The sequence below is a fragment of the Galleria mellonella genome, unplaced genomic scaffold, assembly GCF_026898425.1.
Source record: "Galleria mellonella isolate WM207_F2 unplaced genomic scaffold, CSIRO_AGI_GalMel_v1 utg116, whole genome shotgun sequence".
In the NCBI taxonomy this organism is placed as follows: domain Eukaryota; kingdom Metazoa; phylum Arthropoda; class Insecta; order Lepidoptera; family Pyralidae; genus Galleria; species Galleria mellonella.
In genome coordinates this window covers 3,737,754-3,763,003 of record NW_026441978.1, presented here as the reverse complement: position 1 = coordinate 3,763,003, position 25,250 = coordinate 3,737,754, and the positions used below count along the sequence as shown (strand labels likewise).

General features: G+C 33.3%; 1 protein-coding gene across 3 annotated transcripts in view; it reads left to right on the top strand.

Moving 5' to 3' along the window:
* Positions 1–24,504, top strand: part of LOC113512820 (uncharacterized) — an 85,085-nt gene extending 60,581 nt beyond the window's left edge. For 2 of the 3 annotated variants that reach the window (XM_026896753.3, XM_052894442.1), the window contains exon 2: positions 21,508–24,504. In XM_026896753.3, coding sequence (XP_026752554.1) covers positions 21,508–22,102 — 595 coding nt within the window. In that variant the 3' untranslated portion in view covers positions 22,103–24,504. Of the gene's footprint in view, positions 1–2,733; positions 2,832–21,507 lie in introns of those variants that run through there. The other variant, XM_052894445.1, reaches the window with a different exon arrangement.
* The last annotated feature ends 746 nt before the right edge of the window (positions 24,505–25,250 follow it).

Sequence of the window (25,250 nt, the reverse complement as noted above, 5' to 3'; positions counted from 1 at the left end):
CTTACAATAAATATTTCGCAGTGATATCAAATTGAAATTTTAATTTTAGAGGTGGACTTAGAAAAATAACGCCTTATACTTAATACATGTTGTTAAGCGGTTCATTTAATTATTTTTTTATACAACTTAGAATGGCAAACAAGCTGACGGCCCGCCTGATGGAAAGTGATAACTGTCGCCTATAGACATTAGCAGTACCATGGACATAACTATAGTATACTGTTTCGCCCATGATACCCCCTATGCGTTGCCATTCCTGAGGACTCGGATGTCCTCAGGAATTCCTCCGTATCCAGTAAATTCACGCCATATCCCACCCTTCAAACCAAAACATAGCCATGCAAACATAACTGCTTTATGATTGAAACACAAATGGGACAGACGTACCCAAGCAATCGACTTTTGTACAAAGTCTCCCTCTGGTATATACTGGTGGATTTTTTTTTTGAATTTTTTTACGCATGGGGGTTATCATGGACGAAACAGTATGAGTATACTATAGTTATGTCCATGGTACTGCTCATGTCTATAGGCGACGGTTACCACTTTCCATCAGGTGGGCCGTCAGCTTGTTTGCCATTCTAAGTTGTATAAAAAAAATATATATAAAAAATATATTTCAAATGAGAATCTTAAATAAATTAACGTCGTCGTTTTTAAACTTCATAAAAAAGTCACCATCTTGTTTTCAAATTATACATCGAAAAAGACTGTAAATACTGCAATAAATGTGCACGCTACGCATTATAAGCTGTCGGCAACTCTGAGATAAATTACATACAAATTATAAAACTATTAACACCACTGCGCTAGGCGTATAATTCATACGTTTAAATTCCATTATCCTATTACAGCTTTTTAGAATTCCACAGCCAAATGAGCTAAATTGAATCTTTTATAATTTTCTGACGCTCATTCCGTATGCGCCAGCATCACATTTTTTGCATTTCAGATTAAACTTTTTAAAAATATGTAAGAACTTAATCGTCATGTCTGGCAACTAAAAATGTACCACAAACCCCACAACTTTGTAATATGATGCTCTTCATGTCTATAGGTTAATTAGCACTTCTGTCCTAGTAGGCTGTTTTTGTTTTGCCAATTCAAGTTGTATAATAAAGATTGTGTTCCACAAAAAAAACGACTTCAATTGTGACAAACCTAGTTATTTTGGTTTAAAAATTAAACTACTGAACCGATTTTAATAAAATTACTATGTGACCAATCTGTAAATGTATCCTTTCACATAAAAAATAAATGCAAATCGCTTTTATGAGGTAACATAACAAAAACATATACTGTAATTAATTTATAATGTTATTTTTATTTTATATTTCAAATTGTGTTGTTATCATTGTTATTATTTATATTATTGATTTAAAAATTATAATATAAAAATTTATTTGTCATTGTGTGACGAAAACTGTTACATTGGTTAATAAAGAAAAATATAATATGAGAAAAAAAATACAACTAAATTGAAAGCTCCTTTTTTAAAAAAAATAGTTGAAAAGGCATTATTTTGCGCTAACTTTTTGTATGAAAAAGACCCATCGCATGTATAGGAATTATAATTATTAGGAATTTAGGATATAGTTGTAGCTAATTACCTATGCTGTGTGGTATTGATTACTTGTATTGTAACCTTGATTGACAATAATCAATAAATACTATTAATTATTCTCAAGGTACAACATTATTTAAATAAAATATCTACTAAAAATAATGTATAACAAATCATTATGACAGGATAACAATGTAAAATCTAATGGAATCGTGCTTATTTATTACTTAAGTATCTAATATATGTATGTATATAGTCTATAATAATGATATTTATTTTTTGCTAAAATCGTATTTTTAACTTAATCATTGTACAGTGTATAAAAATGTAAAATCATAGAAATTATTGGAAAAGAATAATAAAATTAATTTTATAAATAGTTTATTGAAACAAAAATGTATTGTATTGTATGTATATAAAGATTGTATTTTTTATTGTACATACTTTACATTGCATACATTTAAAAGTAAGGGAGTAACTCTTATTCTGAAAACGTCAAATCTCTTATAAACGTACTTTAGCTTTTGTCTCTTTATTTTACATTACATTCCCAATTTGGAAGAAAATTACAAAACAATGTAATAACTAAAGTGGATTTGTAGGTTTTAAATTTTATAAATAAGGGCGTTAATATAAAATGGCGGACTTATAGAGGTATGAAACAAAAGTGTTTTCGAGATTCATTAGTTTTTTTATCAGTATAAAAATAATTTTCATTTCTACACTTTAGACATAGAACGTATGTACACAATGCATGTGCAACGTAGATTGGTACTGTTTATGCTAACAGGACCATAATTGTGCAGTGCCAACATAAAAGTTTATAGACCACGAAGAGAACTAATTTCTATAAAAAAAAAACACACATTTGTTGAAATAAAATTTAAAAACAACCTTAAAACTACAATAGAAATTATAAATTCCCGCTAAAACAAAAGACGTAGGTATTTAAAATTCCAATATGGCAGTTCGTCAAAGTGTCAAATTCGAACGTTATGAGTTACGAAAGTGCAGGCGACATTGCATCGCGCCGCGCACGCGCGTCTAGTGCGTTGACCGGCAATCGGAGCCAGGAGTCGAGGTCAAGCGGTCACCGGTGTTGGGCCGCCTACACTGAGCCGTAGCCCTAGGCTCCTTGCAAACAGCGCACTGTGGGAAACACACAAGAACGGGACTTCTGCATTCGGTGTTTGTGATTTACAATCGAGATTCGAATTACTCTATTACGAAACAGGGTCATAGTGCGGGAAGAGGAACGTACTGGACGGTCGGTATTGGAGATTATATTTTATAGATAAACTCACGCCTAGGGTCTTCTAATGGTAAATACAACTGGAAACTATTGCGTAAATTTCTATCTCTCAGTACAGATGCAATGCAATATATCATAGAAGAAAATAATTCCAAAATGTTCAAATAATGTCTAATAAAAGTAGAAACTCGAACATTATTACGAGTATATAAAATTGATAATCCTGCAGATGGTTTAACTCCTTAAATAAATATAATCCTAAGATAATAAAGATAGGCGTCTTAGTACAAGACATTTTATAGAGAGGGAGAGAAGAAAAAATATTATTAATTATTGTATAATTGAGGAAGGATATTTTGTGTACTTAATGCAAAATTACAAATAAATAAATGATGGTAATTTATCATAATAATTTGACGGCTTGGCCTCGCCGTTGCAAATACAGTCATTGATATGCAGTCATTCCAATTTATTAATTAATATGAAACACGCCGTTAAAGTGAACATAGAAAAAACCTTCGTATTCGAAGTATATGCGTATGATCCATGTCAGTTTACGTTATCTTTAAAAATAGTTGCAATTTTATTTATTATTATTAATTAGAGTGAAAACTTATAAAAACAAACCGTTTAAATATCATTAATCGAGAAATCGAGATTACTCGAAACTCGTAGAACCAAACTGCTTAGTCATTGAATTTGAGAAGTCCTTCGAACGACACTTTACAGAAACAAAAAAGTATAACTATATTGAAGTTCAGAAGTAATTCGACCAAACCTCAGAGAAACAAACCATTCATATATTTTTAAACTTAAATTTCAATCAAAACTTTAGAAACAAACCGTACTATTTTCATTGAATTTGAGAAGACGTTCGACAAAATGTCGTTTGAAATTTTATATTCACGTTACGTATTACTTGCCAATTATTTTGGCAACTGATAAACAAATATTTCCAGTGATATTCCTTTGTATTGTGTTAAATTTAGATATATAAAAATAATTATATAACTACCTATATGAACTTTTAATTAATAAATTAGATAAAATACTTATTATGAACAATTGATATCCATATCGTAAAGTAGCGAAGACTAATCCTTAATCGGAGGCGACATTATAAATTATTTTTTTAACATGAAAACCACTTACATTACGACTTTCGAATCAGCTCCAAACAAGGTTAAAAACACAAATAGATTCAACGACTAATGACTGAACAGTTCCATTTACAAATGTTAACAATCTATACATCTAGTGAAATACGCTTATATGTACATTGATGCACAGCTGACCTGACCCTAAATACGGTTTCCGTTAGGACATAAATCTATTGAACGTACCATATATTTTCTATATAAAACAATGTAATAGTCTTTAATTTTATGAAATTTACTTCTCGTTTCATAGTATTTACTCACTTAGTTGCAACTGCTGATAAATCATGCAATCCCCGAGCTTCGAGCGTAGGTTTGAAGAAGCCTTTAAGATGTCGTTAAAGATTAATTGTTATACAATTTATACTGTAAAGGTTTTCCATTTTGATTAAAATACATGTCATATGGTAATGGGTAAAACATTGCATGCGATAAGTACATTCGATTAACTTCGATTCGTCTTATATATCATTGAAGGGAATATGCATTTATAAACTTATTTTTGTACCCGTTTATGTGGGAATATGTATGTAATTTATTTTATTTTTGTAGATTTGTAAATAATTGCTATGAATTAACGTTTAAACAATATTTACTAGAGGGAGACTTTGCACAAAAGTCGTTTGCTTGGGTACCTTTGTCTCATTCGTGTTTCTACCGTGAAACAGTTGTGTTCGCATGGCTGTGTTTCGGTTTGAAGGATGGGATATGGCAGTGAATTTACAGGATACAGAAGAATAACACTTGAGTCCTCAAGAATGTCAACGCATGGAGGGTATCATTGGTAAAACAGTATACTCTGTTATGTCCATGGTACTGTTCATGTCTATAGGCGACGGTTACCACTTTCCATCAGGTGGGCCGTCAGCTTGTTTGCCATTCTAAGTTACATAAAAAAAACTTCAATAAGATAAATAGTTAATGGCCAGTGATAATCAAAGTGGCCGTTTTTCAATCAAAATATATTATTTAAACCAATGTTTCCATTTAATAATAAAATTAAATTATAATTATATTTAGAAAAAAGAAGCAGGAAAATATTTGCTACGTCTAGTGTATATTTGTTTTTAATTGATTACAACATACATACAGTTATTTTATTATTTTAGGAAATAAATTGAAATAGGCTAAAACATAATATTCATTCGACAAGTACAACATTATCTTACTGTCTTCGACGCACTATTGCAAAAGGCAATTAGCAGTTAGAATTACATCTAAAAGTTAATTATATAGTTACATTGTAATCACAGTAAAGGACTATTTAAAATTTAAACATAGCAATGCATAGTAAATTTAACTAAATATTAGTTATGTTTATGTGGTTCTTTATGGCAGTCTATGCGGGAGGCCTACGTTTAGCAGTGGACGGATAATGACTGAAATGACGATGATGTTATTCACCTGTATATGTAAATGAATATTACAAATAAAAAAAATTGTTTGTAATGTATAAACTCAAAAAATAAGGGGGAAAAGGATTGTTAGCAATGGAGTTTGACAGCCCCATTGCTAGCGTGGTTCCCCTGGAAACCATCGTGAACAATTCTTGTTGAATTCGTCACGATGGGCTAACTGACCTACTTCATCCTCACCTATCATCCTTCACTGGTGCCCCGCCGGTGTATATCGATAGCGCGGGTGGGGTTAACAGTCCATTATCATCCATTTAAAAAAAAAACTCAAAAAATACGTTGTGTAATTTAATTTAACTTATATTTTAAAAATCTTTCACTTAGAGACAGCTGCACTATCAGTAATTAACATGGGTTTAAAAAAACCAAGCGAAGTCGGGATAGTTCGCTAGTTATTTATAGGATATATTATTTGTGGTTAGAGTATAAGCTAGTGAATACCACCACATTAATTGCCCCATACGAGAAAATGCAGTCACACAATTCGAGAGCATGTTTCATAAACGGAATCATTTGTATATTTTTACATTTATAGTGCCTAATAAATACTATGGTTTTGAAAAATATTTTTTCATAGAAAATGTTGTTAATAATTCTAATTTATTTAGAATTATTAATAATTCTATAGACAGCAGACTTTTTTCTTTGTTATTTTTTATATTTAATTATAAAAAGCGAAGGGTTTAAAGACGTTTTGTTTACGTACAAAATTTTCCTTTATATTTATTTAGTCTATCCAAACTTTTTATTCCAACGATAAACAATACTCAACGTAAATTTTAATCCTATATAAATTACCCAAAATAGCATAGATTAAATCTCTTTTTTTTTATTTTCATATTAAAAATATTCTTTTTTATATTTCGACTAAACTTTATATAACTTTATGACATTCGTTAACTTCATGAATATTATAATTGAACTTTATACTCATAGTAATCGTATATATACTTGGCACTATAAATAATTATACGTAAAAAATCTTTACTAAACTATATTAGTCCTTTTTTTTTTGCTAAACACAGGTCTCCCCTATAGACTACTATAAGAAACTGTCCTGAGCCACCTGCATCCACTGACTCTCTACAATACATTTGAGGTCATCACTCCATTTAGTGTGAGGTCGTCCTATACTGCGTTTGCTCGTACGGGGTTGCCACTCAAGAACCTTACTTCTCCATCGGTTATCGGTTCTTCGAGCTATATGACCAGCCTATTGCCACTTCAGCCTGCTTATAATAATGATGAAGGTAAACTACTTACTTTATCATATCCATACAAAATTCAATTCCATTAGCAGGTAACAGCCATCTACCGGCGACATTATAAAACTGATCAAATTGAGAGATTCAAATAAAATTGATCTTCGCCGCAATGATGTACTACTACACGTATAAGGAGAAGCTTACCCTATAAATAAATAGGAAGACAGCGGCGAGCTTTAAGATTAGCTTAATCACTAGAAGTCATGCTCCTTACATAAATTTTACTTTTTCTTTTATTTATTTATTAGAATCAGGCAACTATAGACCTGTATTTGATACATATATATATTTTGATACATATATCGTTCAAACTAATCTTCGAAGCCGCTCAATTGAGTTTATCTATTTATTTTACACTTTACTGCACCAAGTCAAAAAGAGAAACAACAAATACAGTAAATATTAATGAGAAGTGATACAAAAGGCGGCCTTATCGCTAAGCAATCTCTTCCAGACAACCTTTGACAGGACATAGAGAAAAAGACAAAGGGTAGGTGGTGCACTATAATATAAATATTATCATATACAAACATATATACATACATACATACACATACATATATAAAATATACACAATTAAATAACACAATTTTACCTCGTACTCGATGGCCGTGGGTACATTAATAAAGTGTAAAAAAACGTACATTGGAAAGACTCACAAAATGTAAATTGTACCTTTCTAATAACAACAGAGGAGCCAGAGGGAGACTGTACAAAAGTCGTTTGCTTAGGTACCTCTGTCTCATTCGTGTTTCTACTTATTGTTAGATTCGTCATGGTGGACTAACTTACCTGATTCATTTTCACCTATCCCTCAATGGTGTCCCGCCAGCGTATACTGATACTAGTATACCATTCCATTATAACCCATTAAAAAAAACCGCAGTTAGGCTTTGTTGTTGTTTTAAGAAGGACGCTGCTGCGCACCCCTCGACCTTTAATCGCCTCTTACAGTACACACAGGAAAGGAAGGGGTGGCCCATTCTATGCCGAGACCACACAGCATAAAATATCTGTATATAGTACATATAAAAAAAATAAACAGTAATAAACGAAACAAAGAATATGATAGTAAATAACAATGGTTCTTTAACGAACGAGTCGGGGCGTTGAGTAAAACCGTTTCATCTTTGTGGGGCAGTGCTGCCATCTATCAACCGCCCGGCAATTATGACTATTTATGACGATCATTACCGGCGAAAATGACATGCGGTGAGTTTTAAAAATATGTTCATGTACTGGGCGCCATGTTATAAAAGCATAATGTTGCAATTTATAATCGTTTTATAGCAAAGAGACTCGGGTCCGCTATAAAGTGGTATCTCTATTCATTAATTACACTGTACGAGGTCTGTCCGGAAAGTTCGTATAAAAGTGTTCTGGAATGCGAGAAAGAGGAGTGGGGAGGCCAGGTAAGCGCAGGACCCCTTCCTTATGTCCCTAACAATGCTTCAGTTCTGGTCTGACCGCCGTGCGGTGCGAACTGGCTTGTCACGCCATCTGTGAAGTTACCTCTTAACGAAACCCCGTCGGCATGGAGCCCGCTTCCGTTGAAGAGCAGCGCGTCGTAATCAAGTTTCTCTCGAAACTCGGCAAGAATGGCCGTGAAATTTTTGCCGATCTAATTCGATAAGACATCCGGGGAACCACGAACAAAAAAATCAAGAAAATCCCGCTCAAATGTCAAGACAATGTTGATTGTTTTTTTCGATGTTCGGGGGATTGTCCATCAAGAATTCGTCCCTCCAGGCCAGACAGTTGATGGAAAATTCTACGTCGATGTGCTCAGACGCCTCAAAGCTCGTGTGGCACGAGTTCGTCCAGAATTGGCGCGAGAGGGGCGTTGGATTCTTCACCACGACAATGCCCCTGCCCACACCTCTCTTGTTGTCCGTGAGTTTTTGAGTAAAAATTCCATTACGGTGACCGAACACCCCCCCTATTCGCCGGATTTGGCCCCGTGTGACTTCTTCTTGTTCCCAAAAACCAAATTGGTACTTTGGGGGCGGCATTTGGGGGACATAAATGAGATAAAAAAAGCTACGACGGGGCAGCTGAGAAACCTACAACCAGAGGACTTTCAAGGAGCCTTCTCACAGTGGAAACGGCGTTGGCACAAGTGCATTATGTCACAGGGGGAGTACTTTGAAGGGGATAAAATTGATTTACCTGAATAATTGTAAAATAAAATTTTTAAAAAACTTTTATACGTACTTTCCGGACAAACCTCGTACTATGAAAAACTATTAAAGGATGACACTCTGGTCACTCTACAACATCTTTAAATAAAAACCTATATTTTTTTTTATAGCGCGCTTTTAATATTGTATAAATCTTATATTTGAAGCATTTATCACACGAATCATTAATTTATATATATTTACTATATTGCCAATTAAATAAAATTGGCAATATAGTAAATATATATAAATTATGATAAATTTATAATAATAAATATACATATTCCATACAGACTAACAAGAAATTAAACAGTTAAATATTCAGTATAAATAAATTAATATTATGCCACTTATCCACAAAAATATACCGACTTTAATAGTAGCAAAACAAGTTATTTCAATTTAAAAACTAAACTATATTACCAATTTTAACAAAATTGGATCAAAATCAAAATCGGAATTGCAAAGATGCCGCTAACGAAAAAATTAAGATTTACTTTACAAATAAACTTTTTTTTATAACGTTCTACGCGGCCCACCTGTGAGTGAGCAGCGCTTCCCATAGGCACCCGCAATATCGGAGAAAAGCAGGTGTGCTGTTAATATTAATTATAACATAATTAATTATTAATTAATTACAAAGTGATATTAATTATAATATAATTAGAATAGAACTAACACAAGAGTAAACTCTACAATGTAAAAAACATTAATAAAAACAATAATCAATTCAGACTTCGAGTAATAGACACCCAAAAGAAAGACAGTCGAATTAACCCTTAAAAGCCTGATTTTTTAAATCAAATTAAAAAATATATAAGGGTACACTTATACTTTCACTGTGTTTACATATAGGGAAAAATAGTAAGAAAAATCAAAACAATATTTTTATATATTTATTTAAAAAAAAAAAACATTTGGTAACATGTAAACAGTCAAATATTAAAATAAAATAAATTGTAGGCGCCCAATGCGATTTATAACCCTGGTATCAAATTTGAAACTTCAGGTATTTAAGGGTTAAGAATCTCCTTCATTTAGAAGTCGCTTAAAAAGCGAACACACAAAAACACCCAAACCACAGATAACATAAAACTGTACTAGCCTAAACCAAACCTAACGGGGGGAAAGGGATTGTTAGTAATGGAGACTGAGAATCCCATTGCTAGCAATATACTCAACCAGTTCGACCTCCTCGCGGTTCCCCCTGGAAACTATCATGATTAATTCCTGATGAATTCATCATGATGAGCTAACTGGCCTGTTTTCATCCTCATCGATCACCCTTCACTGGTGCCCCGCCAGCGTATCCCATTAGCGCAGGCGAGGTCACCATACCATTTTCACCCATAAAAAGAAACCAAACCTAACCTCCAAAATATACATCGTTCCATAAAATTACTGTTTCAAAATTTGTTCACGCTTTTTTTAATTCTCTTAACGTACAAGGTGTCATAAAAAGCGGCCAGTCGTGTTGTGGAATTTTATAAGCCAATTATTGACAATTATTATTTAATACTATAATAAAAAAACATTTCGCTGGAGGCGTCGGCTGCATATTGCATCAATAAAATATTTAGAATGAACTGTTATATCGTTCTGTTTTGATAAACTTGTACGAGTGTGCCGACACCTAGTCCGTTATCTCCCATTTCCGATATTTTTTTTTTTTTTGCATAAATCATAATTCAATTTATATTACTTCTACATAGCAACCTTCAAGAGCCCAAGAACAGGGATCATCATGAGTCGTACACACGTTCGCGTCCTTTTCCTAAAAAAAAAGCTTCAACATAGAAGACATGCCTTTTTTTATAGAAAAAAAACCTAAATTCAAAAAAGGAACATGATTTTTAAATACATATACCTCATACGTCTTGTCAGCCAGTTATTGGCTTACGCATTATTTTCCTATCGTGCGGAAATCTGAAAGTATAGTACTTGTGTTCATAACATCATCATCATCATCATATCAGCCGTCAACTATCCACTGCTGAATATAGGCCTTCTCCATAGACAAACATAAGGAACGATCTTGATCCACCTGCATCTATTGACTTCCTACAGTGCATTTAAAGTTATCATTCCCTCTAGTGTAGGGGGAAAGGATCGTCCTGTAATTAAAAAAGTTTTTTTTTATACGACTTAGAATGGCAAACAAGCTGACGGTCCACCTGATGGAAAGTGGTAACCGTCACCTATAGACATGAGTAGTACCATGGACATAACAGAGTGTACTGTTTCGCCCATGATACCCCCCATGCGTTGCCATTCCTGAGGACAGGTGTTATTCCTCTGTACCCAGTAAATTCACGCCATATCCCACCCTTCAAACAAAAACACAGCCATGCAAACACAACTGCTTCACGATAGAAACACGAATGGGACAGAGGTACCCAAGCAATCGACTTTTGTACAAAGTGTCCCTCTGGTATTCCGTAATATTCTGGTATCCTGATCGACCTGCATCTATTTACTTCCTACAGTGCATTTAAGGTTATCACTCTCTCTATATTGTTTCCCTCTAATTTGTTAGCTTAACACTGTCAATTATAAAGCTATTTGGAAAAATTCTTCTTTTTTTTTATCTGAAAGCATTTATGTTCAGATAGATTCCATAATTTTTTTTTTATTAAAATCTCAGTCAGTAAGTAATTTACTTTTTAAATCAAAGTAACTGTTTAAAAGTAATATTTAAACAAGATTTGAGCACGATTAAAGTCGGTTTTTTTTATGGAACACAATCTTATTGTCTATTTATTTCTATGGGAGAATATCTAGATTTTCTTGATCTATGGTATATACCCATAGATATACTTGTACCAACTGATGCTACACCACTTTCTACTCATCGCGATCAACTAATGAGCACATAAACAAAAACAATTCTGAATAACTTAACCTGCTTTCTAGATAGATAATGAAAACATTTATCACTTCCCGGATTTAACTATTTGTACTATATTGTATCATAGATATATTATTATTATTATATATAGATTATTTATAATATATACTTTCCCTTAAGGCTTTTTAACGGTTTTTTAAAGGACGAAGTTCTCAAATCGGTTGTATTTTCTTTTTTATGTTAGTTACCTCATAACTGCGTTAGTTATAAAGCGATTTGCTAAAATCTTTTTTTATCTGAAAGGATATATTGACAGATTGGTCCTATAGAAAATTTATCAAAATCGGTTTAGTAATTTTCGTTTTAATTCAAGATAATTGGTTTTGCCACGAATGAAGTCAGTGTTTTTTTTTTTTTGTGAAACAATTTCTATTACGAACAAAAATAAATCTGGCAATTTAGTTTAAGATTTAGATTGATACTTAAATTCAAATTCAGTATTAAAAATAAAAGAGTGGTCCATTCTATACAGTGTGGTCCTAGCATAGAATAAGCTACCCCTTCTATGATATGATGATTAAAAATAACAAAACAGGTAAACATGATTGGCATCTAATGATGCACTTATATATAGCCTCAGATCTCTTTCTATTTAAATACAGAACTGTTTTTATTGACTTTATGTACTACACAAAACAAAGTTGATATGTCTGTAAACAGGTCGTAAGCAAGCAATAGAAAACTAAAAAAGAAGACGTGGATCAACTACGTCCCACCACGTTTGTTACCGCTTCAGTTTCCTCCGGACCATTCCGGACGGTTTCAGAAATGTTTTCTCCCACGAACTCTCAGATTATGAAATGAGCTCCCTGCCGAGGTTTTCCCGAGAGACTACAGCATGGGATTCTTCAAAAGGGGGGATAAGAGGTTTCTTCAGGGTCGGCAACACGTGCATTATACCACTGGTATTACAGGCGCTCATAGGCTACGGTAACCATTACCATCAGGTGGGCCGCATGCTTGTTTGCTACCTCAGTAGTATAAAAAAACCATATCGGTCAATTTTATTCTTCTGCATTAAAAACAGTAAAATAAAGCTCTTAAATCAAATTTAATTACTTCGCTTGTGTATGTTTTGGTTATAACCTAATTAAAAGTGCATATACAAAGTCATAAAAGTAAATAGAATATTAAGATTTTGTATTTATTTATAAGTAAATCAATTAATCAAGGGATGGGCAGCAGCATCCCTCTTAAAACATCACCAAAGGTTAAAAGCGGCTGCCAACCTGCCTACCAGGGGGGAAAGGGATTGTTAGTAATGAAGATTGAGAGTCCTATTGCTACCAATATACCCAACCAGGTCGACCTCCTCGCGGTTCCCCCTGGCAACTATCATAGTTAATTCCTGATGAATTCATTATGATGGGCTAACTGGCCTGTTTTCATTCTCATCTATCATCCTTCACTGGTGCTCTGCCAGCGTATCCCGTTAGCGCAGGCGGGGCTACCATACTATTTTCATCCAGCAAAAAAAAAGACCTGCCTACCGAATATGGCAACTACTGACAAAACCTCCCTTTATAGCCTATGTTCAGCAGTGGACAGTTCACGGCTGATATGATGATAATGATGATGATGAAGAAATCAATTAGTCAACGGAAAGTGAAATATACAACTAATTCAAATTAAACTCGAACATGGATATACGTATAACTATCAGTTGTAGAGAGTATAAATTACTGGGCACTCAGCCTGGCATTACTGCTGTACCTGGCCATATTATATAGGTGGATGCAATTTAAAATAATTAGCGATATATGCATACGAGATCCATTCTAATCATCCATTAAATTTCTCACATAAATATATAGTAAATTTATAGTAAAATCGTTGATTCCAGCCATTTTGTGTCTTTAATGGTTATGACTCTTAATCGAATTTAGATATAAAACAAAAAAAGGAAAATACATAAAAGAAATAACATATTTTTTAAAACACAAAATGGTCACAACTCAGTTTATTGCTTTGCCCTCGATTGCCCCTTGTGTTAAAAAAAAAAAAGTAAAACACTAATATTCTGTCCTGGCCAGAAGTCAGCTGCGAAATTCCTTAAGAAAAAAAGAAATATAAATAAATAAATAAAATTAATTATGTGTGCTCATTACAATCATTATTTATTTAATATTTTGATTTAAAACAAAGTTTTTAGGATATTCCATGCTTTAAATGGATTGTTATGTCCAGAAACAAGAAATCCTGGAAACCATTTGTCACGCCATTGAAAAAGAATAGGTACAGAAAAAGAACCCTGTTAGGTAGAAGTTAGCAAATACCATATTGATTTATAATGAATTGGCGATCCGGAATACACAAATATATCCTCAAACTGAAATGTAAGAAGTTTGCTTTTTGAACACCTGAGGGATAGTTATCTAATGGTGATCAGAATGCATGATATCGACAAGAGTAAACCCTGGTGAAGATGATAAATGCACGAAGGAATATCTGTGACACAAATATTGTTATATTTAGATTAAGCGGAGCGACAATACTGTTAAGAAATTTTTAATATGGGTGAAGTATTTTTTTTTATTACGAACAATTCATTAACAATGCGGTTTCAAAAGAATTTTCTCCCGCTCAGGCTGTGGAATGAGCTCCCAGCCGAGGTTTCCCCTAAAGACTGCAGTATGGGATTCTTCAAAAACGGTACATTAAGGTTTATTCAGGGTCGGCAAAGTGCATGTGACACCCCTAATAGGGGTCGTAGGCGTCCATGGACTACAGTGATCGTTTACCATCTTTTCATCTATTTACCATCAGACAGACTTTGTGTTTGTTTGCCACCTTTGTGGTAAAAAATAACTATTACTTTTTTTTATACAACTTAGAATGGTAAACAAGCTGACGGCCCACCTGATGAAAAGTGGTGACCGTCGCCTATAAACATGAGCAGTACCATGGACAAAACAGAGTATACTGTTACGCCTATAATACCCCCCATGCGTTGCCATTCCTAAGGGCTCAAATGTTATTCCTCTGTACCCTGTAAACTCACGCCATATCCCACCCTTCAAACCGAAACACAGCCATTCAAACACAACTGCTTCACGGTAGAAACACGAATGGGACAGAGGTAGCCAAGCAATCGACTTTTGTACAAAGTCTCCCTCAGGTATTACCAACATAAATAGACACTTTGATAATATTAACTGTAAAAAGATGTTAAATAACTATAATATTTAATTAATATAAAACCTAGTAACTTACTGTTATATATTCTATACTCGTATTAGTAATTTGAACAGCCTTTACCGATAATTCTGACAAGCACATTTCCACAAGAGATCTAAGTAGATTAATTTTATGCCCGCTGTCGGATGCGCAGATGCAGCGGTTGGAACACGACCAAATAGAGTATTGGGTTATCCGGGTACATCCAAGTGCCAAGTCAGAACCGGTATGTGATGCGGCGGGAATCACTCGTGTCTAGTCATTATTCATTAATTAACGGACGACGGAATTGCGGTAATTGTTGAATAATTGAATAGGCAATGTTTTTGTTTCCTTTTAAAGATTAAATGACATTTTGTTCTAAACGAAATAAGTTTTATTTTTAAATCAACGATGTTACTAATTGTGTTAGGTGTGAAATAATATTTTAATTTTACACAATTTTTATTTATCAATATATATATTTTTAAACAACTTAGAATGGCAAACAAGCTGACGGCCCACCTGATGGAAATTGGTAACCGTCGCCTATAGACATGAGCAATACCATGGACATAACAGAGTATACTGTTTCACCCATGATACCTCCCATGCGTTGCCATTCCTGAGGACTCAGGTGTTATTCCTCTGTACCCTGTAAATTCACGCTATATCCCACCCTTTAAACCGAAACACAGCCATGCAAATACAATTGCTTTACGGTTGAAACACGAATGGGACAGGGGTACCCATGCAAACGACGTTTGTACAAAGTCTCCCTCTGGTAAAATATTTTAATCATTTATAAATTTCTAGCAAATAATTTATGGGTACCGTTGCCGTCTGGTCTCGGCATGGAATAGGCCACCCCTTTCTGTCTAATGGGTGTCGTGAAAGGCGACTTAAGAAATTGTCTATAAAACTTATGTGTCTTGAGAAACTAAAGGACTTATGGTCGAGGAATGTGCAGTAGCGTCCCTCTTAAAACATCACCAAAGCTTAACTGCTGTTACCAACCCGCCAGACAAGCGTGACAACTATTGGCAACACCCCTTCTTATGGGAAGGCCTATGTCCAGCAGTCGACAGTTAACGGCTAATATAATAATAATAATAACATTTACAAGTACAGTTGCCCAAAATATTGTTTCACTAACATAACGAATACATATCTATTAGATATTCGTTGCTTTCAAATGTCCCTAATATCATAATTTATGTAAGACTATAATTTTGTAATTAAGTAGCTAACTACTTATTCCAAAATTACCTTCTGGCGTATCTTCGGCTCGCTATATAATTGCTTTAATAACTTTGCCGCGTTGAAATATTTAAAGTCAATAAATAAAACATCTTATACATCTGTCAAAGAAAGTAGCACCGTAACTATTGTACAGTCTTATGCTACAAATCCCAATATTAATATAATATTTTTTTTAATGGATGATAATGGAATGGTAACCCCACCCGCGCTATCGGTATACACCGGCGGGGCACCAGTGAAGGATGATAGGTGAGGATGAAGCAGGTCAGTTAGCCCATCGTGACTAATTCAACAAGAATTGTTCACGATGGTTTCCAGGGGAAACCACGTGCAGATCGACCTAATAAGGCATATTGCTAACAATGGGGCTGTCAAACTCCATTGCTAACAATCCCTTTCCCCTAATATAATATTGGAGACAGAGAGGAATAAAAAATTCAATCACGCAGACGAAGCCACGGGCATAGCCATTAGTTTAGAAGGGAAGGGATGGTTAGTAATGGAGGATTTAGCCCCTATTGCTATTAATATACCCTATCAGGTGGACCTCGACACGGTTCCCGCTGGAAACCATCGTGACTAATTTATCGTTGAATTCGTCAGGATGGACTAACTGACCCGCTTTTCCATATTTACCAATCATCCCTCAGTTGTTCCCCACCAGTGTATACTGATAGCGCAGGAGGGGTTACCATTCCATTGTTATCAATAAAAAAAAATCATTAGTATACGTATATAGGCTACAATCATTACTAAAGTCTATTACTAATAAAATACTTCAATTTTTATCTCAAGAAATATGGTCGAAAAACATCAATTTTAAACATCCAATATCCTCTAATACTTATTACCTAAACAGTTGCAAGCGCAATATTTCATCCTATATACAAATGCAACAAAATATCAAGTGATAAATCTTAAGATAAAAAAACTAAGGCCATAATTAATTGGACCAATAATGTGCTTTTAATAAATTATACATTACCTCACTTCTTCCCGTATTCGGCAAGCTGTCTACATGGAATAACAGCCGTGTAATGACGCGGACAACTACATGGAACTCCGTGGCTAAGTCGCCACTAATAAGAACATTGTAGAGCGGTCTATCACTGGCGTCCTACTAATATTAAACTTGTGAAAGATTGTAAAGACGTTTATATATTTATATTAAAACTCAAATCACACTTATTCAAATAAATTAGTTTACAGGCTTTTTTTGTTTCTCGATCACGCTTAAACGGCTTAACGGATTCAAATGAAATTCGGTACAGAAATAGATATAGTAGCTTAACATATAAGTTTTTTATAATATTGATTCACATGGACAAACCCGCAAATAAAAGCTTGTCAATTTTATAATCTTTACATCGCAGATATTTCATTTTTTTATACTTCTTGTAGGGATTTAAAAATAAATATTGCATTTCATTTTGTTGAATAACTTTGTTAGATGATAGAAAGAAACGCGAACTTAAGATTAATCTTACAGTAATATCGTAACAAAAGTGTATCTAACATTTTAAAGTTCCTAATATAAAAGTATCTAAATTTAAATATATCTAAAATAAGTAAAAGATATACAAAAACAGACTTCCATATTTTGAATTCAAACATTATCAATCTAAGGCAGTGATTCTCAACCACTGTGCCGCGGCACTTTTGTGTGCCGCCAAATTTTAAAAGTGTGCCGCCAAATTTTGCAAATATTTAAAATTTTTATCATAAACTATTTATGCAGTGTGTTGTAGTAAGTAAATAATTTTTATCTTTTTCTTTGTGTGCCGTCAAATTTTGAAATCGTTAAATATGTGCCGCAACAAAAAAAAGGTTGAGAATCACTGATCTAAGGTGTCTACAAGACACGACATTATTCATCAGTTTATTTTGTCACTATTGAAGTCGCAGATATTTTAACAAACTTTTCAGCTAACTTCAAAAAGAAGTAGGTTTTCAATTCTGATATATTTTTTTATGTTTGTTACCTCGTAACTTCAGTCGATCAGTTGTAAACCGATTTGGAAAATTACTTTTTTATCTAAAAGATATTCTTTCAGATAAAAGAAGGCACACTTACAGATTGGTTCCAGAGAAATTCTATCAAAATCGGTTCAGTAATTTATTAGTTTTAAATCAATAATAACAGGTTTTCTCACAATTGAAGTCGTTTTCTTTTATTAAAACACAATCTTAACAACCTTTTGCTTCGTATTTTGAGATATTTATTTATTCATTTAACTCTTTATTGCATCATAAACAAAAATATACAATGACAAGTGAATAATTCAAGTGAAATACAGTAACATAAATACAGATTAAAATATACACATAAAGTTACAAAAGGCGGTCTTATCGCTAGGGCAATCTCTTACAGACAACCTTTGATTAAAGGAGAACAGATAGAAGTGGGTAGGTGGCGCAAGAGTGAATTAATAATTTTTTCACATTTTATTCACATGGTCGCTCTATTTTTTTTACACTGTGTGGCGTGCATGTCCTATCCCGTTTAATGGTTGCCCTTATACGACTAGTTACCGTGTAATAACTGGTAATGGACGGATTAGAATGTCTCTTACATAAACACCAACACGATGACATCCAAGAAACGATTGTAATCCGCAAATATTACGTGTAATGAACTAATGACTTCATACTGAACGACACAGTATAGAATCTTTATTCTTCTCCCTTACCAAGTCGATTGCTTGAGTACCTCTGTCCCATTCGTGTTTCTACCGTGAAGCAGTTGTGTTTGCGTAGCTGTGTTTCGATTTGAAGGGTGGGATGTGACGTGAATTTACAGGGTACAGAGGAATAACATCTGAGTCCTCAGGAATGGCAACGCATGGGGGATTATCATGGGCAAAACAGTATACTCTGTTATGTCCATAGTACTGCTCATGTCTATAGGCGACGGTTACCACTTTCTATCTATCCAAATAGTAGTTAGTAACATGTTTGTTTTCGTAAATACCTACAAGTATTTTATTTTTAGTTACAATCCTCAAACCGAATCGTATTTCACTTATAGTTGCACATTGTCCATTGTCTTGGTTTACCAAGAATAACTTCCATTCTCGCAAGTACAAGTGAAGTCACTAAGTTATGCGTAAGATGACAAACTGACACATAGGTGCTTGTCGTTCCTTAATACTATAGCATTAGGGTTGAATTTAAAATTAGTTATCGTTATAACTGGTATGGCAATATAAGAAACTTATTGTGCATGCATGGCAATGCATAGAGTGTGGTGCCCGCGTCACAATGAGGGAGCGGTGAAAATGAAACACTTCAAAAGTAAGAGAGAGAAACTCTACAAAAATCACAGAACAAATATAACATTAATCATGAGAAGTCAAAAAATATTCATAACAAAATTAAATAAAACCAACACTAATATACCTTTTCTACGAGTACCTTTATGTGTATATTTTAATCTGTAATTTATGTTACTGTATTTTACTTGAATTGTTTAAATGTCTTTGTGTATTTTTTGTTTCTTGTGCAATAAAATTGAATTAAATAAATATAAATCCTATCGGTTGCAAAAAATCTACAAAATTTTATTCAAAATTATCAATTAATCGCGTGTTTCTACCGTGAAGCAGTTGTGTTTTTTTTTATGGCTGTCTTTCGGTTTGAAGGGTGGGATATGGCGTGAATTTACTGGGTACAGAGGAATAACATCTGAGTCCTCAGGAATGGCAACGCATGGGGGGTATCATGGGCGAAACAGTATACTCTGTTATGTCCATGGCACTGCTCATGTCTATAGGCGACGGTTACCACTTTCCATGAGGTGGGCCGTCAGCTTGTTTGCCATTCTAAGTTGTATAAAAAAACCACAGCAAATCGATTACGTGTAGTAAATTTCTAATAAACTCCCGAATAACAAATAGTAACAAACTACGTTAAACTTAACAACAATATTATACGGTACAATTTAGATAAAATATATTGAATAATGTAAACATTTTTTTAACTACATTACTTTTAATTTTTACGCTTTTCAACCAGAATAAATCGCTTAGATGGAATCGTGTAATATACTCGTTACACCTCCAGCGATTTGACACACTGTGGTGCAACCGAGGGAACAAACCAAATTCCTTTCGCTGCTAACCGGCACGTAACAAATAACTGACATTAAGTACTTACACTACAAAAATAACAACAAAACTCTTTCACGAACCGTTATGAAAATTCTAAAAGGCCCAGTGTACACAACGCCTAACAACGTCTATGCTAATTGGCTTTGAACCAACGGCATACGCATGGGGGACACTGGGTTTTAGTGTTGGCATATTTGACCATTCAAGTTCCGCGGCTTATTCTAACAAACGATCCGGTGTCAATGCACCCTAAGAAAATTCTCAACATTGAAGGGATAGTAAGGAAAGACGAAGTTTCATTTTGTTTGCCTTTTTATGTCTGCTTTGAAAGCATGGTGTTGTGTTACGAACCTCTTAACGTCTGTCTTGCCTGAATCTAATGTCTTTTCTATAGAGACGTCTTTAAAAGAGGAGGTTCTAGTTTCATTGATATTTTTAGTTTCCTATCTTGTATTTTGTAATTTTCTTTTACAATAAATAATGGAAATTATGACGATATCTGCAAAGTGATAGATGAGAAATATACAGACAAAAATGGAAATATGTAAAACTAAAATCTACTCATGCTATAGATAGATAGATAAACACTTTATTTGAGCCATTTATGACACACGTAAATTAACAAATGAGTTTATACAATCAAATTATTTACATTTTTCAAATATAAAACAAAAGATGAAGTATAGAGATATGTTTTCACCAAGTGTGTCGCAGTGACCCAAATAGGCTACAGCTCAGTGATAGTTTTGCTTAAAAGCAAAGCACTGCTTTTCAGCTGCAACTATAGAACATATTGCTGCTATAGAACAGAGAGTATATAGGACTAGAGTTTCGTGAATCAAAAAGTATAAAATGAAAATGTATTTACTAACTTACCAACTAAACTCGCCGTATTAATACGGTAGAATCAAATTATTTTGTCCTTTTTCGACCCATGTTTTTTTGGTGATGGTGGTGGTCCACTGATAGAACACTCCCTTCAAAAGATTGTAAAGAGTTTAATTTCACCTTGTATAGTGATGTCATATTTTTCTCAATAAGATAGTAACTAAGAGTTTTAAAGAATCGTTTCAATATTAAGGCATATACAATGTATGACTAAAACAGTGCAGGCAGTGTTCGGAAACAACAAAATTGTAACAACTTTAACAATGTTGATGTTCTAGTAAATGTTTTGTTTATTATTATGTTCCCAAAATAGTGGCCAGTTGTATAAAAACTTTTATCTCCTGTTACAGGATTGTCGCACTGCTCGCCGCCGTCTCCATAACACGTGGTGCCCCGGCCTCATCGTCGAGCCACGGCAACAGTATAATGGACGACAAGAAAGAACCGAGCACACACGAACTCCTCAGCTCCCTTGGCCTTAAAAAACTCAGGATACCCGCCGCTCACCACCGCAAACGGCTAGCCGAGCAAGGCAGAAGGCACGCTACTGGAGATTCCAGAATGTTCGTTATCAAACTCCCCCCGAATACAAGCTACTACACCCACGCAGACCCAGCCCCGGCCGCGGCCAGAACTTTACCTTTACAAATGACAAGTAACGGCAAACCAGCCAGAGTTTACCATTGGAATATTCCAGTATTGCAGAAGCTCGCCAAGAACCGACCACAAGCGAGATTCGACGATGACGTTGTCGACGTGGAAAGTACACCCACATGGCCAAAAGAGGCCAACAATCATCCGAACTCATTGAACGCATTAGCTTACTACGTGCCAGCTAAAAAGACTTCCTTCAGAAAATATTTCTCGGGCAACGGAAAACCTAAATCCTTTTATGTCATAGAGAAAAATAAGAAATCTGCGGAATACCATAGACTACTGCCATAATCAATTACTCTCCCGTTTGAACATTAGTGTAAACATCTCTAATTAGGTACCTACATGTTTGTTGATGGCCCAGTAATTTTTTAATTTAATTAATTCGCTTTCTTCATAATAGAAACCTACTATTTTAATTTTTGCAGTGAAATTAAAACAATGAGTATAATTTTAGCGCACTTTTACTAAAACATAGTTCCCAATAAATTTCTTTCACATTGAGGTATTACGTGTCTGTCTTTAATGACTTATAATATTCATAGAAGTCAGTATACGCTAATAGAACGCAATAGCAACTGTATTCTATTCTATTCTAGTTTCTTTACATAAATATAGAAACGTTTAGAATAATCATCATCTTATATCATGATGTTAGTAGTTATATTATTGGGAATAGCCCTTAAGACAATATTTCTAAATAGAGCCATCCATTTCGGTTCCTAATATCAATAGCTCTTGTACTGATAAAACAATATTCAAAAATAACAAATTTTTAAAGTAGGGACCTATCATGAGGTTAGAATAGATCGCTTAGTATTTTTTTTTTTCTATTAAGATATTACAGTAGATACCTGTTTAGTAAATCAAATTGTCTTATTTCGCATCTTGCACCCTGCACTTATAGTTTTAAAATGTATAGTTTTAAAATAAGTTTTTTTTTACATATTTATTAACCTAATTCTTGCTGTACTTTTATTAAAAATTGTCTTAATGTATACTTTCATTTTGCTACTAAAGCTAGAATTAAGTAATTATGTCCATATAAGTCAACAGCATTAGATTTAATACTTTATACGTATAAATGTATCAAACATGTCTAGTTTGGCTAGTGCCACATTCACAATCAATGTATCTTCGTCCGCCAGCAGTGTTGCCAGATTGGATATATTTTTCGCAATTTCGAGTAAATTTTTACTAAACTAAACTGCTTATTTTCACGAAATTCTGGGAGAAAATTGTAATAATTTTTTTACAATTTTCATATAAGTAAACCGTGCAGTATATTAATTCAATAATATATACCAGCAATTAAGATAAAAAAATCAGACGCTGAGAAAAACAGTTTTTTCGTTGCTCTTGTAACTTGTAACTATACATAGCAAAATATAATGAAAACCTACAACAATTTGAGACTGACTTTAAAAATCATATCGTATCAATTTGAAGAAATGTTTTTGAGATTTGGGTAAAATTCAAAATCGCATCTGACAACTCCCGAAAATACGCGACCGAAGATATGCTGAATACGACACTAGCCCTTGACAACTTTTCGGTTACAGATTTTTTACAAAAATTATAATATCCAATTTCGTACTTAAACGTGATTGTAATCACTATTAATCAAGTATTAAAATATAAGTATCAAATCTTATTAACCTAAAAAACGAAGGACTTTTGTTCGTAGAACATTATTAGGCAATAAATACGCCAAAAATATTCGATGTTATAACACGCAGATCGCGATTAACCAAGAAATTTTTAAAACATTAGATAATTTTGCTATTTATATTTTATTGTGACGAAAATGAAGGTTTTTATTTTGTATATAGGTAGATATTAACCGCTTCGCGATTTAGCATTAAGCAATCGATAGGTGCTTAGACTTATTTGTAAGACTGCTGATACGAATTTAAATTATTATTTAGGTGTATGAATAGCATTTTTTTAAGAAACAAACATGATGCAACACATAGATAGAATCATAAGCCCATTCTGATTATGCTAGCTAAATCAACCTCGGTAGCTGTAGCGTCTACTAGTTAATATCTTTGAAAAAAAAAAAATAGCAGTCATCTGTGAACGGGACGCTTGTTCATGAGTGGACAAAAATTCAAATCACTTATTTTATATCAAACTGTAACTTACTTTACCTACCAGATAAAGCTAACATAATATAAACAAAGCATACATACCTTGTATTTGATATTAACTCAAAAATAAAATGAATTAATTACACAGTACTCTTATTTATAAGGTATAGACAAGTGTTGCAATAAAAAAAAATTACGATATCGTAAGCAATAAGTATACCCTTAGATAAATAATATAAGTTGTTTATCTAAAGGTATAAGAACAGCTTGGTAGGACTTTGGGTAGGGTGTTTCAGTTACAAACCTAGTTGGAGATTTGAATTTAGCCTATACGCTGTTATGGGTATAATTATAATACTTCAGACTGTTATCTGATTGCTCATGAAATACTACTAACCCTACTTTATGGCTGTATACACATTGTCCTGAACATGAATGATTGAATTTTTTTCTTAATTATTTATTCTATTTTTAATAACAGTCGATATCAATCAATTATCCGTAACAGTTATCGCTTTAACAATAGCATTTAATAGTAATTTAAGTATCTACCTATTTTGTATGTACAACATAATTGAACAATAAAATATTTTATTGAATGATTGTTGATTTATTTATCTATAATACACATTTAGGGTTCTATATCGAAATGGCACTAAGGAACCTTTATGGTATAACTTTCTTCATGTCTTAACGCTTTACATCAGCAATTATTAATATTATTGATTTGAAAACTTACCACATGTATTGCAAATTAAACAGGTAATTGAATAATTTCCCTATTAAAACGATACTCAAAATTTAAAAATGCACTTGCTATTCTAAATATGGTATCTATCATAATAAAAGGTCTTCATTTGCATACCTAGATACCCTAAATGATTCCAAAAGAGTTCTTATACCTCGACTTTTCATACAAACTGGGGAAAAAATACAAAACCATATTGTCCCCGAAATTTGTAGAACGAAAAATCTGAAATAATTACAATTTATATATGTAAATAAATATTACAGAAAACTAGATGGACGCTTTTAACTAACACAGTTTTTGAAACAGTGTCCAAAAATATTTACATTTAAATAATTATAAAATTCGGTTTTAACCCATTGTAGTCTGAAATTGGAAATCTCGAATTACAGTAAAAATATTTATTATTATTTTCTATTTCGTATAAAAAATACAATAAACATATTTGTACATAATGTTATTATATCTCATACTCAAAATTTTAAATAAATTTTAAAATCGATATTTAAATAAAACAAATACCTATTTAGAGATAATTTTATATATTATATAGAACCTTGATGGATTTGTTTTAATTTTTAAAATATGCGCATGTGCG